This window comes from Orycteropus afer, unplaced genomic scaffold, assembly GCF_000298275.1.
Source record: "Orycteropus afer afer isolate SDZICR_OR568_19922 unplaced genomic scaffold, OryAfe1.0 scaffold00498, whole genome shotgun sequence".
NCBI classification, from domain to species: Eukaryota; Metazoa; Chordata; class Mammalia; order Tubulidentata; family Orycteropodidae; genus Orycteropus; species Orycteropus afer.
This window is the reverse complement of record NW_006922085.1, coordinates 912,105-937,551: the sequence shown is the minus strand read 5'-3', so window position 1 is coordinate 937,551 and position 25,447 is coordinate 912,105. Positions and strand designations below refer to the sequence as shown.

At 40.3% G+C, this 25,447-nt stretch overlaps 1 protein-coding gene across 1 annotated transcript in view; it reads right to left on the bottom strand.

The window, feature by feature from the left end:
• ARIH2 (ariadne RBR E3 ubiquitin protein ligase 2) overlaps positions 1-25,447 on the bottom strand; it is a 49,401-nt gene that overhangs the window by 6,514 nt on the left and 17,440 nt on the right. Inside the window, exons 2-7 of the mRNA XM_007955308.2 lie at positions 12,552-12,619; positions 7,928-7,991; positions 6,185-6,335; positions 5,303-5,424; positions 4,288-4,397; positions 1,393-1,510 (exon numbers count right to left, since the gene is read on the bottom strand). Of these exons, the coding sequence (XP_007953499.1) occupies positions 1,393-1,510; positions 4,288-4,397; positions 5,303-5,424; positions 6,185-6,335; positions 7,928-7,991; positions 12,552-12,619 (633 nt within the window). The remainder of the gene's footprint in view (positions 1-1,392; positions 1,511-4,287; positions 4,398-5,302; positions 5,425-6,184; positions 6,336-7,927; positions 7,992-12,551; positions 12,620-25,447) is intronic.

Genomic DNA, 25,447 nt, shown 5'->3' with positions numbered 1-25,447 from the left:
TGAGGTTCTTGCTGAGGGCAAAGGAAATATGGAATGGAATAATGGAATGGAAGAAGGTAGTTCTAAATACTGGTTATGACCATGTGACTGGTTGCAGAAATGAAGACTGGAATTGTTTTGAATATTTCTTCCTTGTTTTATGTATGTGTATGTGTAGCAGTTATCTTTGTTTTCTTCCCTCCCTTATTCCATTACCTATTATAAAATATAAGATGTAAATGGGGCTAATGTGTTTCTGGTTGTACACGTTAGTTCCATCATGTTAGGTACAGGCATGACTTCATTTTCCATACAACAGCTGATACACACTTTGTTTCATGACACTGACTGTAAGTATGCCTCCATAATTATTCTTATTTAGAGATTATGTTATGAGGTAAAGAGATGTGTACAGATGCCAAATTGACAATGGGTAGACTGTGATGGTTATGTTATATGTGTCAACTTGGGTAGGCCATGATTCTCAGTGGGCTGGCAGATATTATGTAACCATCCTTCATTTTGTAATCTAATGTGAGCAGCCAGTCAGCTGAAAGAACTCGCCTTCTCCCCATCCTGCGTTCATCCTCTGACCTACAGTTCTTTGTTCATCCTCTGACCTACAGTTCTTGGGACACGAGCTAGTAGCAGCCTGCCATTTGAACTGCAGATTTTGAGATTTGCCAGCTCCCACAACCCCGTGAGCCAGCAACCCTCTGTCTGACCAGCTGATTTTGGATTTGCCAGCCCCTGCAACCATGTGAGTCAGAAGAAATCTCCAGCCTGACACCTGACCCATGGATTTGGAACTTGCCAGGCTTCAAAACTGCACGAGCCATTTTCTTAAAATAAATCTCTTTATATAAATATATGTTTCACTGGTTTTTCTCCTCTAGAGAACCCAGTCTAAGACAGTGATGTCATAGTCACAGCTGTGCTTTTAAGTCCTCTTGACTCTGTAAATGACTGACACAGGGTACAGCCTCAAGTGCTGGGTCACCCAGAGCTCAAGGTACCACAAGTCATGCTTCTCATAGGAAGCTTCAGAATGAGAACTGGGTAGGCCAAGGCTTATTACAGCTTTGCTATTTTAACCACTGTGGCCATTAACCACCTGCTGTTCCCAAGGCTGCTACAGCCTGGTAGGCATTCAATAAAAACTAGTTTTTCTTCTGATTAATTCTCCCTTGGGTCCCACTTCTCCAGGAATTTCACCATTTTGTTAAAATACATGCACCCAAATCATTCTATAATAAACCACCACAAATTCTGCCAAGTGTGGGGAGGGTTTGCAACCTCCAGCAAGGGCGCTAGGGCCCTGGGTGTTCTGCTCTCAAGTGGAACTTCTCCCGGGCAAGGCCTTGGGCTGCACTAAGGAGGGCAGATCCATGACAGGTAAGATACGGTCCTTACGTCTTTAGTGTGAGCACTAATGTAGTTGGCCGTTTCAGAGTCGTCTGCACACTTCGTGAGCCATTTCCGGATTGTGGCGCAGTCTGTGGGTGCGTGATACATCTGACGACACTTGAAACTTAAAATCAGAAAAGAGAAACATTCAAATACTCTTCAGGTCAGATCTCAATTTTCCCTTTTTTCCAAGCCAACTGATCTTGAACTAGAGCTTTTCAAAGAGGATAGGTCATCTCTGAAGGTCTTTGGGGCCTCTACTTACCTAGAATTATACTCAAATACCGTGTGAATTTCTCTTCAATCTGAGCCCTTTAAGATATGCTCATAATACTTCCAAATGAAGTATTACTGTTTTAAATATCTTATTTGGTTTCAATTCTTCCTGAAAGGATGTCAAATACAGACCTCTCAAAGGGCTGATGGGGATGCTCTGTGAAAGACGCCTTGGCTCATACCCAAGCCAAGCCTGAGATACATTTCTCATCTCCCAGTCACACGTGCATAAAGGACACACAAGTGTTCAAACTTGTACACTATGGGGGGCATGATATATCTGGCACCTGAAACTCAAGATCAGAAAATAACAACATTCAAATGCTTGGTCAGTCTCTCACTGTGTTCATTCAGTCCAAGCCAACAGAACTTTGTGGACAGTAAGGGCCCTCAGACAGACAGCCAACACATGCTCCAGGAAGAGAAGTTCATAATGTGGGACACAAAGGATGGAGAATAATTTTATTAGTGGCTCTTAACCTTTAGTGGGCCACAAACTCCCTCAATATCTTGAAAGGCAGGCACATGTGCAAACACAATTTTCCATGTAGTTTCTCTTAAGCTCCACCATGAATCCTCCAGGGAGGTGTGATTAGGGCAATAGATCTGGACCTAAACTATGCCTTTGCCTATTAGCTAGGTTACCTTGTGTCTTGATTTCCTCACCTATAATATAAGGGTATCAAAAGTACAAATCATATACAGTTGTGATAATGCAAGTAAAGCTCAGGATAGTGCCTGTCATCTAGTAAGCCTTCAGTAAACCTTAGCTATTCTTATCACATTTACTGAATGGAAGAGTTAAACCCCGAGTTAGATGAGTTATTCAGCTTGTCCCTTCTGTAGAAAGAGTATCCCAACCCCTGAATACTGAAAACAGAAAGAACAAAGACAAATTAAATCTGTCTAATTTCAGTCAACAAGCATTCATCCAGCTCCCAGCCTCTTCTCATATACACCTGTAGATGGCAACTCCAAGAAGCAAAGTACCATCTGCCACCACTTCCAAGTTATGTATCACACCTCACAGATATCAAAAAGCACTCACATCCCTGGTGTGGAGTCACCCCAACCACTCTCTTCACAAACACAGCTCAGCAACTCTTCTTCCTAAGTGTAAACCTAGACTTTATCTCCTCCGGGAAGTCCTTGTTAATGACTCTCTTCCCAATTCTTCTGCCAAGCAGGCATTGCTTCTTCAATGCTTCCTCGTATTCTGCACATAGTCCTTCCTACTTCAACCTGCAGTTTACTGCTTCAAGTCTATGCACCAAGATGTGGACCATTCACCCAAGGTATCTGGCCTATGCTGAGTGAAAGAAGACCTATCATTATGGTGGTAAGTGATTCTCTAGTCTATACCAACTATTTATCATCACCAAATCCAAGATTGCAGCAACAATGCTTTTTTTATGAGTAATTTATTGGGGAAAATGTCAAATACCTAATACTACTGACATTCTTCAAGTGACACCAAACTATGGCAAACCCAGTAATAGCAAGTAGCTCTCCTTTTCTACTCCAGTTTGATCCAGAAAGTATTTATGGTAACATGAAGCTCTAATCGGCTAAGACTGTCTGCCCAGGCTCAGGTCATCAACCATCTGCCTCCCCACTTCATGCCCTGCTATTGGGGAACGTACAGAGCCTGATAGTAACATGGCAGCATGAAAACACTCAAGGCCTCATTAACACGACATTATGCCTGCCTTTCATCACACTTTTATTTAGAAAAAAAAAGGATTTCCCCATCCACTTAACAGTTTTCACCCAATAATCATAACACAAATAATTTTGCATTCTTTATGCCAACTGAGTTCCTGGATGGCACAAACAGTTACGTGCTTGACCATAAGCCCAGAAGTTGGTGGTCTGAACCACCCAAAGGGACCTTGAAAGACAGGCCTGGAGATTTGCTTCTGAAAGATGCTGCTCTATAAACATAGGGTCGTCATGAGTCAGAATCAATTTGATAGCAACTAATAATAACATACACAAGAAACTTTGTGTTTTTCCTTTTTTAAATTCTGATGTTGTTTTAGGTAACTGATAAATTAACTTACTGATATGTTTATGTGGTTTCCAATTTTCTGGTATTACATAAAATGCTGAAACAGACAAACGCCTACAGATTTTGAAAACTGCTTTCTCAGCATGCACTACATCTGTGTCCTTTTATAAAGGATACTAATAAGGAACTTGGTGCTTGTTGGCCACTCCTCTACTTCATTATTCTTCGTTATTTTTCCAACTTCAATGTACCTATTATCTTGGAAACTAGACAAATTTTGCACTGTGCAGAATCCATTTATGAATTACAGCTTTAAAAAATTAGCCAAGAAAGGCGAAAAAACGTTGTAAGTTATGGCTTTTCAAACAGTAATATGTGAATTTTCTGTTCAGGCAGATACAGACCCACATAGACCCACATACTTTCTAAATCCTGCGTCTCAGTAGCATAAACCACTTCCTTGTCTCCAAACTGAGCATTCATCAAACACCTTGTGCAACATGAGATGATGAGCACAAACCTTGCACTTGGCGCACACAGAGCAACAGCAGTGCAGCTATGGAGGAGGAGGGGGTATGAGCCCAGGGTTGCTTTGCACCCAAACTCACTCTTACCAGAAGACCTCGTTGCATCGATTGCACTGCACTCGGCGAGCTCTGGGCTCCTGTACCCGGATAACCATGGGGCAGTCTGCACCAGGGCACAGCTGGAGCTGGTAATGACTCTGTGAACATACCAAGGAGAAACCATGAGGATATCCCTTGTCCACTGCCTCTAAATTAAATTCCCTGGGTACTGAAATGCCTACGGTCTTCCACTTTTTTGACAGATCAAGGGGCTACGGAATTTCAGAATAGATGTCATGAAGGCCACACATCAGCCAGACTGTGAATATTAAGCTTGAAAAACAAAGGTTAGATTACAAAATAGAATAGAGTTATGTCTGTGTGATGACAGTGCATATGGACTAGGGCTATAAAGGAACACAGCCCAGTCAGGTGTACTTAAGATAGCACTGAGGGGTTCAACGACCCTTTGGCATCCAAAGACAGCAAACAGCACAAAGAACAAGGTCTTCTGTTTATCCTGTAGTTTGTAAAGACCCAGATCAGTAATCAATCCAATAAACTTAGTCATAAAAGACAGAGATGAACACTACACTGCATATAATCAGCAAGTCTAAATTAAGTAGCCCAAGAAAAGGGGAAGGACTCTAAAACTAACCATGCTGGAATTCTGGACAAGTCTTCGAATTGCTCTAAGAAGCAATACCTTTTCTCTGTGCTGAATCAAAGTGAACAAAATGGGGAAGCAACACCTGACTGTGTCCACCCCCTGACACACAATAGCTTATTTAAGTAACTGTGTATAACGTGGGGATGCCTGTCCAACCTACAAAAGAGGCTCAGAGGTCACACAGTGAGGAAGCAGAAAACTTGGGTGAGACTCACACTTTCTAACTCTGAGGCCATTACTCTAATGGTTTTCAAATTTTTTTTAAGCCATGAAGCGCATCTTAAAATCCTTGCCTAATGGCAGCCCGACCTATAAAATAAGTAACTGTGGAAGAGCCTCTAATGGAAGGCAGGCCCAGAAAAACAAAGGGCAGAACAGGGGCTGGTCATATACCTCCACATAGTCCCTGAAGAGGTAGCGTCTGTATTTATCTCTCAATTCTTCATTGGGCAGCAACGGAAATACAAAGTCCTCTGGTGTTCGGAGTGGGCAATCTTGAGCCATGCAAGAGACCCCTATTGAATAAAGACATATTGAACAAAAACCCCTATCGAGCAACCATATTGCAAGAGACACAACACCACACTTACCCAGTGAAGTCAAATCTTAGGGATCAATCAGTAAGTTAAATTCAGATTCCATATAAAGAACCCTTTAAGTAAAATAATTTAGTCAAAGAAGAAAAGATGGAAATGAACATATTTTCAAAGTGATGAAATTAAAATATTATTACCTCAAATTACATATACATCATGAAGAGCACCATTAAAAACAAAATCATCTAAAGAACTCTATAGGGTTCTTAACTACTCATTTTCTGTAATGTTTAATTTTATATGTAAATGATAATCACCAATACAGTGAGATTTTGCAGATACCAATGAAGGTGATGTTCATTTGGTTTCAATGTTATCAAATCATAGTATAACAAATGCTCCTATAATTATTATAAAAAATTTGATTTGCGCTATTACCTAAAGAGCAGCAAACTTGAAGTATTTCTAAGCTATGGCTACCACTTGGGGAACCAACATAAGGTAGGCAGCTTAAAGGACAGTTCTCCCCAAAATCAAACAAATGCAGCCTTGTACTAATACCAACATATGTGCCCAAAAATATCCTTAATTTTCTTGTTTTGCTGAGGATGGGGGATAACTTTGCCAATGTTCAAAATGGTATATTTGGGAACCACAATCTGGGTCAGAAGAAAATACTCAGTTTACCTGAGTACCTGAAAAGGCAGAATCGAAGATAAATACTTCTTCCCAGACTCACCCACGCCTACACCATCCTTGACAAGTACTGAGCAGTGCTGCTCCCAGCAGCTGCGGCAAAACTGGTGCTGACAAGCCAGAGAGAGTAGGTTCTCCTTCCGCACAAACTGCATACACACTGCGCAGTGGTGAGGGGGATGGGCTGTGGGGACCTGAGGAGAAGCATAGCCATATGAGCCAAAGAGGAGCCTCCAGGTACCCAGGAGGCCAGAAGGCAATCCTGACCCTGAGACAAATGCCAGAGCTCAACTGCACTGTATGTACTCTACAAATCCCAAGAGTGCTGAGCAGAGCATGCACACCAGGAAGACTTCCTGAAGGAGGGGCACCTGAGCTGCTGAGCTTACAGAAAGACTAGCATGCAGAGGGGCAGGAATAAAAGCAGAAAAGGTGAAATGAGTTTACAACAGTTTATGATGTTAATCTGAAAAGTTCAGAATTTCTGAATTAGAAGGGTCATTCAAGGAGCCCTGGTGGTGTAGTGAAGCACTTGGCTGCAAACCCACCAGCCTATGGGAGATGTGGCAGCATGCCTCGATAAACATCACAGCCTTGGAAACCCTACTCTATCTCATAGGGCTGTTATGAGTCAGAATCAACTTGATGGCAATGAGCTTTTTTTTTTTTAAAAAAAGAGGTCTTATGAGTCGGGGCTGACTCGACAGCAAATAACAACAACAACAACGTTTTCTTTTAGAGGCTATCTGGGTGTTTTTTTTGTAAATTGCCCCTATTCAGCACAACGAAGTTGCACCTTAATTAATACAAACCCACTCACAAAGGGTCTTGGAGATCATGTCTGTAAAGCTTGTAACAGCCCACACTGTAGTTTTACTTGTCAAGGACAGTGGTTTTTCCATATCAATATGCTTAAACTACAAAATAATTTTCACCAAATTCTAACTTAACACATTGAAAAGATCTCACAGATAACTGACTCAGAAGGACAGGGAAGGCTCCCACTAAGCAGGAAACTCTCCGAGAATGTACACAAGTAACTGTGAAAGTTAAACTCCAGAATCTATGTCTTGTTACACACACTACTAGAAAAAGACAATCTCAGGATCCTAGCCCAAACCACAAACCAGCAGGAAAGTCACTATATATTTACATTAGGTTCCTCCATTATGCTCCTGGAAACCCTTCCCTTAGGAGACTGCAGACATTAGGTGGTGATCTTTGACCTCAATTCTGCCTCCTGAAAGCTCTTTCAACACGGTTAGCTGAGATAGATGCACAGGAAATTGCTGGGCATTGTAAATACAGCTCCTAACCTTAAAGCATTTAGAGTGTGTGTGATGCAGGAGCTAAAAAGATGAGTGAATCACTACAACATACATGCACAAATTTAAACATAAAACCAGAGGAGTTGGGAGACGAGTGATCACAGAAGACAAGTTTGGTGAAGGAAGTGGCTTGAGATTTGAGTTTTTAAAAGCAAACTATTCTCCCCACAAGCAAAGATGGGGATAAGGTCTCAGCATTCCAGGCTAGGGAAAGCACACGCAGTAAAACAGTGAGCTTGGGAACATCAAGACTCCCAGCAGAAATAGAGCGCAGGCTACGTATAAGTGAAGAGAGGAAGATAAGGCTGGAGAGGGCCCAAGGACAGGCAACGATGTATTCCCATCTATAAAGAAACTTTTCAAACTATATCAGAAATGGACGATTTAGGCCTACATGGGGATAAATAGCAAGAGCCATGCACAGCAGAAGCAGCCTCATTCAAGTAGGAGACACTCACGTGTTTTGATGGATTGGGCTGAACTTGAGCCTCAACGAGTAGCTGAGCAGAATTGGACTTGTATCTAACAAAAAGCAGAAATAAAGGAATCAGAAACTGAAGACAAAAATATTTAAACTCTAAATAGAAAGAGGACAGACCAACAAGCACTACTGTCCCAGTGAAGGATCTCCAATTATCGTTTCAAAAAGCCAAGCTACTTTTTGCCTTTGTACAAATATTTTCTTCTCTTTTCAGTTTTTTAGCTCTCAATTAGTATGAGAATAATAAATAACTGCTTCAAAGGGACTAAATAGTAAGATAACTACTTATGAAGACTAGATCTGCTTTAAATCCCTTTCTGGAAATATAGGTAGGTGACTTCAGTTTAATTAGAAGATACCATAAACTGAAAAACCAGCCATAAACTGGAAGATAATTATATACATAGATAACAAATAAATGATTAGTATTCAGAATAAACAAAAACTCCTAAAAATTAGTCTGAAAAGACAAAATAACTGAATTAAAAATGGGCAAAATTACACAACTTGAAGAACATAATCAATGTCACTGGACTGTACATGTAGAAACTGTTAAATTGGTATATGCTGTATGTTATTCTCAACAACAAAATAAAACAAATTATTTTTTAAAGACAGGCAAAAGACATGGGCATTTCACAGAGAGGGAAGCAAAAATGGTCATTAAGTACACAAAAAGATGTTCCTTAATAATCAGAGAGACTGAAATTAATAACAATTTTATACTCACTATATTTTAATTGTGACAATATTAGGAACATTCATACACAACCTGTAGGAGTATAAAGTGACAATCACTTTGAAAAACAATTTGGCATTACCTAATAAAGCTGAAGGAGCTCTCGTGGCATAATGCCTATGGCATTTGACTGCTAACCAGAAAGCTGCAGGTTCAAACCCACCAGCCACTCCTCACAAGGAGATGGGCAACTTATTTCTGTAGAGGTACTGCCTTAGAAACCCAAGGAGGGGTCACTATGGGTCAAAATCAACTCTACGGCAGTGAGTTTGTTTTTTGGTAATAAAGCAGAAAATACACATAACTTACACCTCACCAATATACTTTCTATACTCAACCGAAGAAAAATTATGCATGTATACACTAGGAGTCTCATTCAAGACTTTTCAGAGCTACATTATTTTAACAGCAAAAAACTAAAAATGTCACAAATGTCCTTGAACATGAGAATGACATAAAATGCGACTATGCTAATTAAAAATCTTGAAAACGTACATCATGATTCCATGTCTGTGATATTACAAAAGCATGCAAAACTAAAATGTATATCATTTAAGAATATATAAAGAAAAAGATCACTGAGTTCATCAACAAGACACTAGTTGCCTCAGATGGGAAAGAAGGGGTTGGGGCCAGGCAGGTCTAGCTGCAGGAGCCTTCAAGTACAGGCCATAGGGTTTCTTCTTTGAGTGGAGACTAAGGTGTTTATTATTCTTTAAACCATATATAAATGACACACACACTTTTTTTAATAAATGATCTCTTTCATAATAAAAACTCAATTCCTTTCTAAAATGAGGCATGGCATAAATACATTTAGAAATAAAAACAGAATTATCACATGGCAATGAATGTACCACATAAAGCCCAAGTGAACACGTGACCAAGGTACCAGGAGTCACAGCAGGAAAGGTTTCCTGTATGTGATTTCCTTCTCCACCTCACCATAACACCTCCTCCAACTATTCTTTTTGAGGGACTCTTTTTATTTTTAATTTTATCATGATTTGGGTGAAAGTCTACAGGGAAAATTCATCTTCCATACAGCAGTTCACATACACTTTGTCTCATGACATTGCCTGCAATCTCCCACAATGCAAAAGCTCCCCTCCCTCTTCTTCCCCACAGCCGCCTCTTCCAAGTCCTTCCCTCCCATGCACTACTACCCTCGAGCTGTCTCCCTGTGCATACACAGCCCTTTTATTCTCCCATGATTGATCTCTCCAAGGAGTGTTATCTACCTAATGTAAATGTTCAGCTCATATGCCTTTGTTTTGTTTAGCTGGAAGCCACAGAAGTAGGTTCAATTCCAGACCTGAAGGGCAGGTAGGGGCCATAGTCTCAGGGGTTTCACCAGGCTCTATGAGACCAGCAAACCTGGTCACCCCCCCCCTTTTTTTTTTAATGATTTTGAGTTTTGTTCCACATTGTTCCCCCACTCTATCCAGGATCTCCTACAGAGATCCCCCTCCAAGTGGTTGTCAGTGGTAGCCAGGCACCATCTAGTCCTTCTGATCTCAGTCATACATGCTGAGGATCACATGGTGTACCAGTCCCTTGGACTAATTGTTTCCATGTGCCCTTGGTTTTCTTCATTCTTCTTTGCTCCAGATAAGGAGAGGCCCATCATTGCCTCTAGATGTCTGCTTGCAAGCTTTTAAGGTCCCAGTCGCTACTCACCGAAGTAGGATGTGGAACAACGGTTTTGTGTAGTATGTCATGCCAAGTGAACTTGATGTCCCCTGTGACCATGGTCCCAAGCCCACAGGTCCAACTACTCACTCCCTCTGGGTAGCTGGCTGTGGCCAAGAAATACCTATAAGCTTGTCTTGAGGGACTCATTTTATTCCTAATTCTTTCACTGGTATTTCTAATATCTTCAGCCATCCAATTCTCTGTTGTCGAGGCTGGTGAATCGACTACGGAGAGACACCCATCATCTGAACCTATGCAGTTTTGGGTAGCAAGAACAATAGTGCAAACAGTGCAGGTTCATATGAAAGTCTATCTAACATATTTAGTCCTCGAGTTGTGGTGAAGTAAATTACCTGGTATAGCTTTTCTAGACATAGTCTTTGTGACTCCCACCAGATTACCAGGTGGGACCATCCAAAAAAGGTGTATGGAACTCTAAAGTGGGGATTGGTTAGTTTTGTCATTCTGCTAGGTTTAAAATGAGCCCTCCTAGAGCAGAAGGGGGATCTCACTGCCATGAAGAGAGAAGATCTGGAGTTTGAGTGGCGTGTCCTTGGACCTGAGATCCCTGTGCTGGACCCTGGCAAAGACGCCCCAGCAGAGAAGCCTAGCTGAGACATAGCAGCAGTGGAACCAAGAGGCACCATACAGAGCAGTGGGCTCACCTGACCCCTGAGTGAGAAAGCTGCGTGCCTCCGGGCAGGAGGCTTGCTGGAGAAGTGGGGTGCATGTAGGCATACTTATCAGCAGAGCTAAAAGAGCTTTGTAACACTTGCCAGGCCAGCCAGAAAGGCCAGGCCGAGAGGCCAAGGGCCAGTAAGGGATGTCTGAGGGCAAAGCAAGAGGAGAAACTATCCTGATCAAAGAACAATATCCTGAGAACATTCCTGAACCTGCATTGTAGCCTTTTACTTGCCTAATAAACCCCAAAATCATGAGTATTGTGAGTTCTGTGTGGTTAACGCAATAAATTATCAAACCCAGCAGAGAAGCAGTGAGTGTTGTGGGAGGGATGGCTGGTGTCAGTTACTAAAAAAGGCTGGAGAGTGGCAGCAGTTTGGCCTCATAGGAATTAGCCTTGGGCTGTTGATGTTGACTGTTTCCCTCTTGTGAAGTTATAGAAAGTCAGAAGATGCCGCCTCCATGTCCTTTTTGCACAAGTTTAGAAAGTAAGCACATGGTTTGTGAATCAGGAATTCATTTATCCCTTCCTGGACACACTGACCTTGCTGTAAGCTGCTATGGCCATCCCAGTTGTGTTTAGTTTGAAGAAGGAAAGGCATAACCTTCTTGTGCAAATAAAGGAATTGTGCCCTATAGAGAAAGATTCACTGCACCATGAAAGGGCAAGAGTGTAAGGCGAAACCCATCATTCTCACAGGAAGATTTTGTTCCCAAGAATCATTTGACATATCTGGAGATATTTTTATCAATGACTAGGGGGTGCCACTGCTACTGACATCTAGTGGGGTAGAGGTCAGGGATGCTGCAAAATATCCTACAATGAACAGTTCCCACAACAAGGAATTATCCAGCCCAAAAATGTCAACAGTACTGAAGCTGAGCAACCCTGAGGTAGATACAAATGCCTCTGAGGGTAGGGGACAAGGGATCTCTTCAGAGGCTGCAAGAAGAGGAAAAACCCCTCATCCTGACAACTTCTAAGACATTTTGAGACTCTCAGGTCTATGCCTCAAATGTTCTGTTTCTGGAGGAGGTAGGGGGACACTCCTACTGGTGGGAATGGTGAGTGGTAAGCTGACTATTTTTGAGGGCAATATACAATATGTTATGATGCATTCCTCACTCATGTATCCAAAAGAAGTAATTGGAGATTCTGATAATGTTATCTAAAAGGGCACTGATAAAAACTAACAATGGCATAATTAATTGTAACTAACTTCATTATCCAACAATAGGAGTTTGGAAGAAGTATGGAACATCTATATGATCAAATATTGTGCCAGCATTAAAACTGGGGCAGAAAAATATGCTAAAGACACAATCACAATATATTGAGGAAAAAAAAGATGTACAATACGATCTAGAGTTTTAAGAACATAATACTCACACTGTAAAACGCAAGCAAAATTATCACCATTAGATGGGTAAGTAGAGAAGGAAGCTATGGGTGATATATCATCTTGCCCCTCCCCAAACACCTTACCTGTCCAGTATCTCTGAGACTTGCCAGTGGAAATTAACTAATATGAGTTTAGCAACTGAATGAGATACCTAAGGGAAAAAAAAAAATCAAATTATAGTTTCCTTCAAAGTGCTCCACATTTTGAAATATACATACATTTATGTCTAGTCTAGACTAGGCTTAATTTCCAAAATCTTCCTCTTGGTTCTCTGTTTTGCCATTTAAATCCAGTCTCAAAATCTTAGTAAACTTGTGGATCTCTTGATTTTCTGTCACTGTTTTCACTAATGGTGCTTCTAAGAAAATTAGTTAAAGTTTAAACAAAACTACCAGTCCATAGCAGACAACAATCCAGTGTCCATTTAAACAACACAGCTGTGGGTTTCCCAATGTGATAAATAGTCCTCAGCTGCTTCAGGAAGCCACATGTGGGGACTGTACATCTAGGGAAGCCTACTAACTTGCAGAAAATTTCCAGTCTTGGACTACAGGAACACCTGCTAAACAACCCTGTTTAAAATCCTGAGTTCCTGGGAGCCAATCAGCCATAACTGCAAAGAAGGCTTAAATTTGTGGACAAAAACATTGTTCTACATCTTACTTTGGTAAGCAGTGACTAGGGTCTTAAAAGCTTGCAAGTGGCTATCTAAGATGCAACAATTGGTCTCTCCTCATCCAGAGCAAAAAAGAATGAAGAAAACCAAAGACACATGGAAAGAATTATTCAAAGGGACTAGTGGAACATGTGAACCTTGGCATGTACCACCATGAGACCAGAAGAACTAGATGATGCCCAGCTACCAGTGTCAATCACTTGGAAAAGGATCAGTACAGGAGATCCTGGATAGAGTGGGGTACCAATGTGGAACAAAACTCAAAATCATAAAAAAAACAAAGACCAGGTTTAATGGTCTGACAGAGCCTGGTCAGACCCCTGAGACTACGTCCCCTAGTTACTATTCAGGTCTGGAACTGAACTCACTCCGGTGGCTTCCAGCCAAACAAAAGACAGGCATATAGGGTGAACATTTACATTAGGTAGATATTCTCCTTGGAGCGATCACTCCTGGGAGAATAGAAAGGGAGTATTTGCACAGGGAGATAGCTCAAGTGGCAGGAATGCAAAGGAAAGAAGGACACAAGAGAAGAGGTAACTACAGGGAGGAAGTGGAAAGAGAGCTGCTACACTGTGGGGAATTGCAGTTAATGCCATGAAACAAAATGTGTATGAACTACTGTATAGAAAATGAATTTGCTCTGTAAACTTTCACCCAAATCACAGTAAAAATTAAAAAACAAAACAACTGATAACTCCTCCTCCAGAGCAAAGAAGAATGAAGAAGACCAAAGACACATGGAAACAATTAGTCTAAGGGACAAGTAGACTATGAGAACCTCAGCCTACATGACCCTGAGACCAGAAGAACTAGATGGTGCCCAGCTACCACTGTCAACCACTTGGAAAGGGATCAAAATAGGAGATTCTGGATTAAGTGGGAGAAAAATGTGGAACAAAACTCAAAATCATAAAAAAAGACCAGGCTTACTGGTCTGACAGAGACTGGTGAAACCTCTGAGGCTACGGCCCCTGGTGACTCTTAGGACCTGGAATTGAACTCACTCTCGTGATCTCCAGTGAAACAATAGACAAGCATATAAGGTGAACATTTATAACAGGCAGGGACACTCCTTGGAACAATCAACCACAGGAAACCAGAAGGGCAGTATTTGCACAAGGAGACAGCTCAGAAGGCAGTAACACATAGGAAAGAAAGACACAGGGAAAGGGTAACCAGAGGAAGGAAGTAGGAAGAGAGCTATTACTTTATGGAAACTGCAGTCAGTGTCATGAAACAAAATGTATGTGAACTGCTGCATGAAAAATGAATTTGCTCTGGAAACGTTTACCCAAATTTCTCTCTCTCTCTCTCTCTCTCTCTCACACACACACACACACACACACACAGTTTGTGGACAGTCTTTCTGGCCCCTAATTTCTGTTAGGGGATATTCAAAGCATATAGGTTATGGTTATCAAAGAGCCCCCAGATAGTGCTTTGAGCTAGTAATCCTACTTCTGTAAATTATTCCTGAGGAAATGTGCACCAGAGTGTTATTAACAATACAAAAAAATCAGAAATGACCTAGCTGTTCAATAAAAGGAAATCAGATAAACATATAACAGATCCCATGTAATGGACTACTATGCAGTCACTGAAAAGATGTTGAAGAAGTAAGCTTACTAACACAGAAAAAAGTTCACATTTTAGCGTTAGGTTAAAGAAGCAAGTTGAAGAATAGCATACACATGTTATGGCCATGATTTTCTGTTAACAGGAGAAATGAAGTTGGTTTCAAAACAAAATACCCTAAGTGACAAGACTGGCTAGAGTTACAGAAGATCAAGATGCATTTGGAGGCTTCGATCAGGCTTTGTGGAGAGAACAATGTGCAGGATGAGGCTGCTACTGAATCAAGGAGCTGCAAGGAGAATGCTTCAGGTTGGGGAGCCAAGGGGACAAACATGCAGAACCCTGGTACTCTACTCACTGGACCCAGTCTTTAACAGGAGCTACCAAGAACCTGTAAGGTCCTGATCTGCAGACAAAAACTGTAGGGGGAAATATACAGGGACCAACATTTGATTCTTTCCTCCCGGCAGAGCTCCAATAACCCCTTAAAGGACAGTTGCGCACCCCTACTAAACAAGGGCATATCTTAGTGTACAATCAAGTGTTAAAGACTGTACAATCAGTGGGTATCTTTCTGTCTTATAGCCCAGGTGCCCCGAGAGAAACTAAGGACTCAAGAGAGCTTTCTTCACTTGGGAAATGGAGGAGCGGGTACTCCCACTTCTCTTTCATGCAAGGTCAGAGGCATCTGACCCATACACTTTGCCACAGTATTTCCTTATTGAAGCACATGGAGGCTTTAGACCTAGGATCACTGAAAATACAGCCAATGTTTCTTTCATCTGTGGCCATAACAAAAGTACTTATTCATAAAAGACCACTACTACACAATGAAAGCAGATACAATATTTGGTTTATGCTTTAGTAACTGCTTAACTGTAGCCTTTGGTACAAATACATTTTTGTAAGCATGATAGTGATATGGTTTTAAACGAGTTCCTCACTGGAACCTAAGCTTCTATCACCTACTAAGTGGGGCCCAGTCAGCCTTATACCCACTGCTTTCTGTTCTGCTTCTAAATGTCTCATCATGCAGTGGCCACCAAATCCAAACCAAACCCACTGACATCAGTCAAATGGATTCTAACTCATAGCAATCCTAAGGGACCAAGTAGAACTACTCCCTAGCAATTCTAAGGCTGTAATCTTTACAGGAACACACTGCCATATCTTCCCCCCATGGAATGGCTGATGGGTTCAAACCACCAACTATTTGGTTAGCAGTTGAGCGCTTTAACTACCATGCCACCAGGTTCTTGCAAAGGCACTGAGCCACACAGGAGTCCCAGGTGAGTCCCAGCCATGTCTGACAGCCTCCCCTTACCACCACAGACGGCTTAGGTGAGGAGGACTTTAAGGTAAGGACACAAGTCAGGATGCCTCTCAGATCCACAGTGCCCAGAAATGGACTGGACACAGGGTGACCACTCAATATATACTGATCATTGAAGTACAATATGTCTCAAATCTGTGGATTTTAGATATAAAAGTTTTCAATATTCCTGAAGAAAGAATAGTACTTTATTACGGTATCTGGTCTGATCTCTTTTCTCAGCAGCACTAAAAGTAGTAACAAAGCCTCAGAATTAGCACACATGGGAAACAACAGGACCCTCTACTGAGACAAAATTTAACTGATGACTCCAAGTCTATTAGTGACTGATTCTGAATATGCCAGCAGATGAGTTCTGGTAAAACTAAAAACTCACTGCCATCGAATCGGATCCAACTCACAGTGACTCTTCCTTGGGTTTCCGAGACGCTATCACTATGGAAGTAGATTGCCCAACCTTCCTGCCAAGGAGTGGCTGGTGGGTTTGAACTGCCAACCTTCTGGTTAGCAGTCAAATGCCTTAGGCGCTACGCCATGAGAGCTCCCAGCTAATGTAATGAGAGAATGCATTTAGCACTTAAAAAAACTGACAGCAGAGTGCCCTAAATCTATTATTTTCATGCCACAGCTAAGAAGACATCAATATATACAAGACAGTGAGTGCACAAATATCAGCTGTATACATTGCCACCAGTCCTCTGCAGGAGGCACCACTGCAATCCCACCATCAGGTGAAGGTGTGAAAACTGCCCATATTATGTCCATACAACACCAACAAAAGATCTTCCCTCAATAATCCACTATAAGCCTGATGGAATTCTGAGACCATTAATTAATGTAAGCAAAATTACTGCACCTCATCCAGTAATGAACAGAAGAACCTACAGGACCCAGTTCTAGAGAGCCCTCAGAGCAAAAGGAGCACAAGGGTGGAGGAAGAGTACCTAGCATGTATGCTAAAATCAGCAAGGTCCCCATCTCTCTGATAACAAGTCGAATAACAAGAGAGGACTAACTGCACAACTCCCAGAAGTCTCCCAGAGGAAGAAACCTCAGGCTGATGTGGGGTGGTGTGCACAATATTTACACTACTTCTAGCAGAAAGGACAGAAGAAATCTTGTGGATGATACACTGAAACATATTGAGAGCCAGAACTCATCAAGACCACCTTGTTTTTCTGGGTCTTAGAAATTTTCCGCCTTTGACAAGGTGAGTCTTACCAGTTTTCTATTGCTTGTTTTAGCGGAAACTAGTTGCATTTTCTTTCTCTTACAGGTTTTTGCCTTACACCAGTTCCAGTTTTCACAGGTTTTACTACATTATGAAAAGTCACATTAAAGATAAAAATCTGTCTTAAGAGTGCAAACAGCTAAGCTCTCTCAGTGAAGAACTACCCGAGTATTGGCATCATTAATGTTTAACACTCAAAGAGCTCAGCAATCCACCTGGAATCTATTAGAATCATAGAATCAACACTTCCACATCTAGGGTGAAGGACTTAGCCTAGGTACTTTTATTATCCTGCATGTATTCAATTATGGAGCAAGAACCTTTCAGCAGAATCAAGAGGAAATCTTGTCAGGTTGTTTTGATCAAGGAACTAAAGATCTATTGGTAGTTAGGATTAAATTTTATCAAGAATAACCTGTAAGCGGCACTGAGGAAAAGGAAGACACAGAGAGGTGCACAGGAGGTACAGACAAAGATGAACACCCTTTTGCACTGCGTTGTCAGTGAAGGCAAACACCTAGATGGGTGGACAGGCTGAACTATTAAATATGTCTATGCAGGGGGGAGTGTGCCCACGACCATGTATAGGGCTGGCAGACAATGTTTCTACAAGTGTATTTGTATGTTCTGTCAGAATTCCCAGGTACATTAGTAGAGCTGACGAGGGACATGGTTGCAGTCACTTCTTGGCCACAGCCAGCTACCCAGAGGGAGCGAGTAGTTGGACCTGTGGGCTCGGGACCAGAGTCACAGGGGACATCAAGCTCAAATGGCATAACATAATACACAAAAACATTGTTCCACATCCGACTTTGGTGAATACTGATTGGGATCTTAAAAGCTTGCAAGAGGCCATCTAGATGCAACGATGGTTCCCTCCTCATCCAGAGCAAAGAAGAATGAAGAAAACCAAAGATGCATGGAAACAATTAGTCCAAGGGACTGGTATACCATGTGACCCTCAGCCTATACAACTATGAGACTAGGAACTAGATGCTGCCTGGCTACCACTGTCAACCACTCAGAGGGGGATCTATGTAGGAGCTCCTAGACAAAGTGGGAGAACAATGTGGAACAAAACTCAAAATCACTGGAAAAAAAAAAAGGACCAGGTTTGCTGGTCTGATAGAGCCTGATGGAACCAGTGAGAGAGCTCCTAGCTATGCTTCAGATCTGGAACTGAACCCACTCCTGTGGCTTCCAGCCAAATAAGGAACAGGCATATGAGCAGAACATTTACATTAGGTACATACACTCCTTGGAGAGAACAATCATGGGAGAATTGAAGGGCTATGTATGCACAGGGAGACAGCTCAGGAGGCAGGAGTGCATGGGAGGGAAGGACGCAGGGAAGAGCTAACTATCAAGAGGAAGTGGAAGGGGAGCTATTGCACTGTGGTAAATTGTAGTCAATGTATGTGAGTTACTGTATGGAAAGTGAATTTGCTCTGTAAATTTTCACCCAAATCACACTATTTAAAAAAAAAGAAAGAAAGAAAGAATGACCTATTAAAAAAAGGTCTGAAACAAGGAAAATAAGTTCAGAGTGATAATCAACTACTGAAAGCCAAAAAAAGACTAAGACTCAGGATAAACTTCTTTTAGATCAATATTTAATAGGAGGCTTAAAACTTGTATCTGTGAATTATTTTTCTATTTCTAGAAAGCCTAATTGAGGAAAAACTAGAGACTAAAAACTAGGAAATTTTTTCGTCCAAGAACTAGGAATCCCCAGCTGATTACTCAAGAGACAGAATCTGAGTCTACCATTTTCTCCATCTCAGAGATAAAAGGGGGCCCTCTCAATAGGAACAGGTCACTATTTCCAGCATCCCTGAGAATGTCACCCTTGTCAAACAGCAAACCCTAAGCTGGTGGAATCTGAGTTTGACAGCTACTTTGGACATTCCTAACACCATGAGCCATGAATACAAAACAAACAAACAAACAAAAACCACCAAACCTCACTACCACAGAGTCAATTCCAACTCAGTGACCCCAGTTGGGTTTCAGAGGCAGTAAATCTCTGCAGAAGTATATTGCTGCATGTTCCTTCTGCAGAGTGGCTGGTAGGTTTGAATGGTCAACCTTCTAGTTAGCAGTCAAATGCCCTAGGCATTGTGCCACCAGAGCTCCTTATGAGCCAAGAATAATTACAATTAATTTAAGCAAAGACTCTCAATAGCAGATAAGTTTTCTTAACAAAAAACAACAAAAACCCCAGCATTTTAAACTCAATCTTAAAGCTATTCTCAAGAACCATGTTTGATCATTTATATGTAATAGTTTAGAAAGCTTAGAGGGTCTAGCTGCCACAATTAGGAAAAAAAATTCCATGGATTATTTCTGACTTCAATTCAACTTGGTTCATGATTTGATGAGATATTGCTTTCAACTGCTGAATTTCCATTTATCCATAACTGTTGTCAGTTAATATACTTAGGTATATTTTATATACATATATCAAGCAAAAACCAAACTCAATGCCGTTGAGTTAGTTCTTCACATATGACCCTACAGGACAGAGTAGAAGTGCTCTATAGGGCATTTAAGTTCATAATCTTTAAGGAAGCAGACTACCACATATTTCTCCCTCAGAGTGGCTGGCTAGTAAGTTCAACCACCAATCTTTCAGCTAGCAGCAAGCGCCTTAACCACTGTGCCACCAGTATTCCTTGGGTACTGAATAAGCCCTCAGCTCCAATGTACTCTTCCTCCTATATCCCTATTTCAGTACTGGGGGCTGCTAACCTCCTAAGCCTCCCAAGCCAGGGCCCTCAGCCTGTTCTCCTACATCTCATTCTTTCTCACCACACTGCCCTCTCCCATCATCTCCACTCTACACTGCCCAATCTCTAGTCCTTCCTTTCCGTGACACTTCCATCAGAAAAGTCACATCATCTATCATCTGGATTAGAGAAAGGTGCCTTAATTGATGTCTGTCTATTGTCTGGAACCCTCAACTCCATCCTCTTCAGAATTAGCTTCCTGAAGTCCCTATGTACCAGTAGCAGCCAATTCTCACAGAGGCCTCACAACTTGACAGGAACAGTTCCTACCCTTTTTAAAACTTGTAGAAAATAGTCATTAGGACCCACCACTTGACTACACCTTTTTCAGAATCCTGCAGTATACCAAGTGATTCCAACATCCCCATGTACTTCCCTAACTCTTCTCTGCCAAGAATGCCCTTCTTTGTAGGAGATATTTGTAAATTAAAGGACATATTTCTATAGAATTTATATGCCAAAGAAGAAATCATAGGGAAGTTAGGAAATATTTTAAATTGAATGACACAGTAGATTTTATATTAGAAAAGAAGGTCCAAAATTCAATGACATAAGAATCATTAAGAAGCTAGAAAAAGATGACTACATTCAAAGTAAGTAGAAAGAAAAAAACAGTAGAGATAGAAACAGCAGAGAATAAAGTCTAAAACAAATAATGGAAAATTAACAAAGTCCAAAAGGTGATTCTTCAAAAAGGTCAACAAAGTTGATAAAACCCATAGAAGAATTAAGAAAAAGAAATACAAACTTCTGATAACAGGGGTGAAAGAGGGGCTTATCACTACAAATCTTACAGACATTAAAAGGAAATTAATATAAACAATCTAATTCTAATAAATTTGACATTGTAGATGAAATCAACAAGTTCCTTGAAAAATACTCCTTACTAAAACACAACATGAAATAGAAAAACTGACTAGCTCTTTATGATCAAAAACCTTTCTGAATCATTTCTACTTTGCCTCTTTTGTTGCTGTTGTTGCTCTATGTTCTTGATTACTAAGAAGGAAATTGTAAGTAAGGAACAAGGTAATTAAAAGGCAGCTAGGGCCTCTGATGTGGTTTACAAAATTGATGTCCCTGCCAAATAGGTATGATCTCTTGTGTCTGGAAGGACTGATCCAAGGACTTCAAATCTTCACAGAAAGGATAAAGGCTCCAATATATAAGCAAGTCATGCTTAATGGAGAAGTTGAGAAATGGACTATAATAGAAGAGACAGCTGAAGTATACCTTTATGCTATAGCATCAGTTCTCCGTAATATAAAGTTTACTAAATCAATATGACAGGTTCACTGAACTTCAAGAAAAATTACATCAGAAAATTTTCAGAAAAGAGCATTGGTTGCTGCTGGTGCCCATGATCTAGGCATGTTGTCAGGCCCATTTACTTGCACTGTGAAGGATCCTTCCAATACCAAATTCAAGCCTCTAAATAAGACCAAGAAGTTAAAACCATCCCACAAAATTCCAGGCCCATAGGTTTTGATTTTCACTGGAAACAAACACATTCAGAAAACTACGGAAGGAAAGAATATTTTTTCTTAACTTATTTAGAAAAATAATATATCATGAAACAGAGCAATTCAGTGAGCAGTGAGGTTTAGTCCAGGAATGGAATGCAAGCCTTATTTTAACACTTGAGAAGTCCTCAGTGCAATTCACATTAACAAATAAAGGAGATATGGAAATAGTGATTGGGGTCTTAAAAGCTAGCCAGCAGTCATCTATGGTGCAACTACTGGTCTCCCTCTCCGAAGCAAGGACAAGTGAAGAAAATCAAACAAATATGGAAGCAAATAGTCCAAAGGACTAATGGACCACATGAACCTCAGCCTCCTATACCCTAAGACCAGAAGAACTAGATGGTGCCCAGCTATCACCACCAACTACTCTGAAAGGGATCACAGTAAAAGGTCCTGGATAAAGTGGGAGAAAAATGTGGAACAAAACTCAAAATAATAAAAAAGACACCCCCGAGACTATGGCCCTTAGTCACCTTTCAAGCTTGGAACTGAGCTCACCATTATGGTTCAACTTTTAGCCAAACAACAAACAGGTCTGTGACACGAGTATCAACACCAGGGAGGTATGCATTCTTTAGAGAACAATCAACTATATGAGATCAGAAGAGCAGCTTTTGCCAGGGATAAAGCTCAGAAGTCAGAAGGTAGGAAGGGATAGGAAAGAAGGACAAATGGAAACAGGAAGTATAGAGAAGAAGTGGGAAGAGTGTTGTTCTACCATGGGTATTGCAATCAATGTCATGAAACAAAATGTATATGAACTGTTCAATGGAAAACCCATTTGCTCTATAAACTTTTACTCAAATCACAATGAAGTTTTTTTTTTTTCAAAAAGGAGAAAAAAAAATGATCATTTCAATAGATGCAGAAAAACTCTTTTGATAAAATTCAATACTTATTCAAGAAAAAACTCTGAGCAATTAGGAAAAAAGGTGAACTTCCTAAATCCGACACAGGACATCTACGAAAGACATATGATGAAACAGTGAATGCTTTTCCCTGTAAGATTAAGAAGATGGCAAGGATGTCCACTTTCATCACTTCATTTAATATTATACTAGATGCCCTAGCCAGTGCAATAAGGCAAGAAAAGGAAGAACCAAATCAGACCCTATTCCCAATGACTACTTATGCAGATTATCCTAAAGGAATCTACAAAATTACTACTAAAAACTAGTAAGTGAATTTAGTAAGGTCACAAAATACAAGTTCAATATACAAAAATTAAAGGTACTCCTAGATGGAAGTAAACAATTTATCACTTTTTTTTTTTTTTTAATTAGGATTTAGAGAAGTAAACAATTTAAAAATGAAAAAAACTAAACCATGCAGGCAAGGAGACAATGGGATGGTATACATAAAACCCTGAAAGAGAAAAGTTTCCAACCAAGAATTATGTATCCAGCAAAACTGTCCCTCAAATATGATGGTGAAACTAGGACATTTCCAGATAAGCAGAAATTAAGGGAATTCGTTAAAACCCGACTCACCTTACAAGAGATGCTAAAGGGAATCCTTTGGACAGAGAAGCAACAATAGGCAACAACAACTGACCATTAACATACATGGTGACATAACCCAGAAACCAACCCAGTTGTGGAAGTATCCAACGTAAAGAAGCCTATAGGAAGCTCCCCGGCAGTCCCATGGATCTGTTTCTTGCTTCAACAGTGTTGGGATGGAACAGACCCGATGAAAAAAAAAAAGAAGTCTATAAGATTGTAAACAGGGAACCAGAGATATCAATTGACAAACGAGAACAACTACAAACCAAAAAGAGGGAAAATATTGTGTAGTTACCTAACTTCTAAATGGTAGGCAAGTCAAGACAATTACAAGATAGAACGGACTATTCTAAACTTGGGAAGAAAACTATAAATCACAGGGTAACCTCAAAGAAAAATTATAAACCTTCACATCAAAATAAAAAGAGGACCAGCACAAATATTTAGCAAATACTAAAACAGCAATGAAAGAAGTGACAACATGATTCATAAACAAAACGAGCTCAGCATAGAAAATTACATGGGACAACCAACACCATGAAAAAGCACATAATAAAAATGACAGCAACGAATTCATACTTGTCAATAATTACTTATCTGACAAGTGACTTATCTCTAGGATTTATAGAAAACTCCAAGACCTCAACAGCAAAGAAATTAACAATCCAATTGAAAAATGGGCAGAAGACATGAATAGACACTTCACCAAGGAGGGTATTCAGGTGACCAGCAAATACATGAAGAGATAGATGGCCACAATCATTGGCCATCAGAGAGATCCAAATCAAAACAACAAGGAGATACCATCTCACCCCAGCACTGATGGCAAGGTTCAACAAGACAGAAAATAACAAATGCTGGTGCGGATGTGGAGAGATTAGGACTCTCAAACACTGCTGGTGGGGCTGTGAAGTGATACAACCATTGTGGAAAGCAGTATGACCATTCCTTAGAAAACTGGAATTGGAGATATCATTTGACCCAGCAATCCCATTACTAGGTATATATCCTAAAGAAGTGAGAGCCAGGACAAGAACAGATAGATGCACACCCATGTTCATCGCAGTACTATTTACAATAGCAAAAAGATGGCAACAACCTATGCGCCCATGAATAGAAGAGTGGATGACCAAACTATGGTACATACACACAATGGAATGCTATGCAGCACTATAAAAATAACGTAGAGTCTGCAAAATACCGCATAACATGGATGAACTTGGAGGACATTACGCTGAATGAATTAAGTCAATCACAGAAGGACAAATATAGTATTAGTTCGTTGTTGTGGACGGTCAAGGAAGGGTTTATATATGGAGGGAAACTTTCTTTGTTGGTTGCCAGGGGTGGGAGGCTTGGGGAGGGAACACTGGGGGAAAACAAAAAAAAGCCTTCACCTACGTCACTTTAGTTTTGTGTATTTTAGTGTACATAAATTATATTTCAATAAAATGTAATAAATATAAACTACAAAACTTCTAGAGGAAACAAAATGTTTGTGACCTGGGTTTGAACAAAGTTTTCTTAAACTATAATACCAGAAACACAGTCCTCTTGGGGGGGGAAGGGGATGAATCAATAAATTAGACTTAATCAAAATTAAATGTTTGCTCTTCAAAACACATTACTAAGAATGATGACTAGACAAGCCATAGACTAGGAGAAAATATTTACAAATCCTCTATCTGAAAAAGGGCTTAATCAAGAATACATAAAACATTCTTGTTAACATTTAACAATTTTAAAAAAATGTACAGTCCTCATACAGGCTACAACATGGATGAAACTTGGAAACATTATGCTGAGTGAAGTCAGTCAGTCATAAAAGGACAAATATTTTATGGTCCCACTTACATGACATACCTAGAATAGGTGAATGTATTAAGACCAAAATTTGTTAGTGGACCAGGAGCAAAAGGGAGGAGAAAAGGCGGAGTCTTTGCTTAGGGGCACTGAATTTCTGTTAAGGGTAATGGAAAAGTCTAGAATTAGACAGTGGGAATGGTTGTACAACATGATGAATGTAATTAATGTCAATGAATTGTAGATGCAAAAAATGTCAAAATGGCAAATGTTTTACATATACATATATAATCTCTACAATATATAAAAAATGGCCAAAAGACTTGGAACACTTCACCAAAAAAAATATATGAATGGCAAATAAGCACAAGAAAAGATCTTCAACATCATTAGTTATTAAATCTAAAAACCCAAAGCCACTGCCATAAAGTTGGTTTCAACTTATTAGTTATTAGGGAGCTAATAACTAATTAGTTATTAGGGAGCTAATAACTAATTAGTTATTAGGGAGCTAATAACTAATTAGTTATTAGGGAGC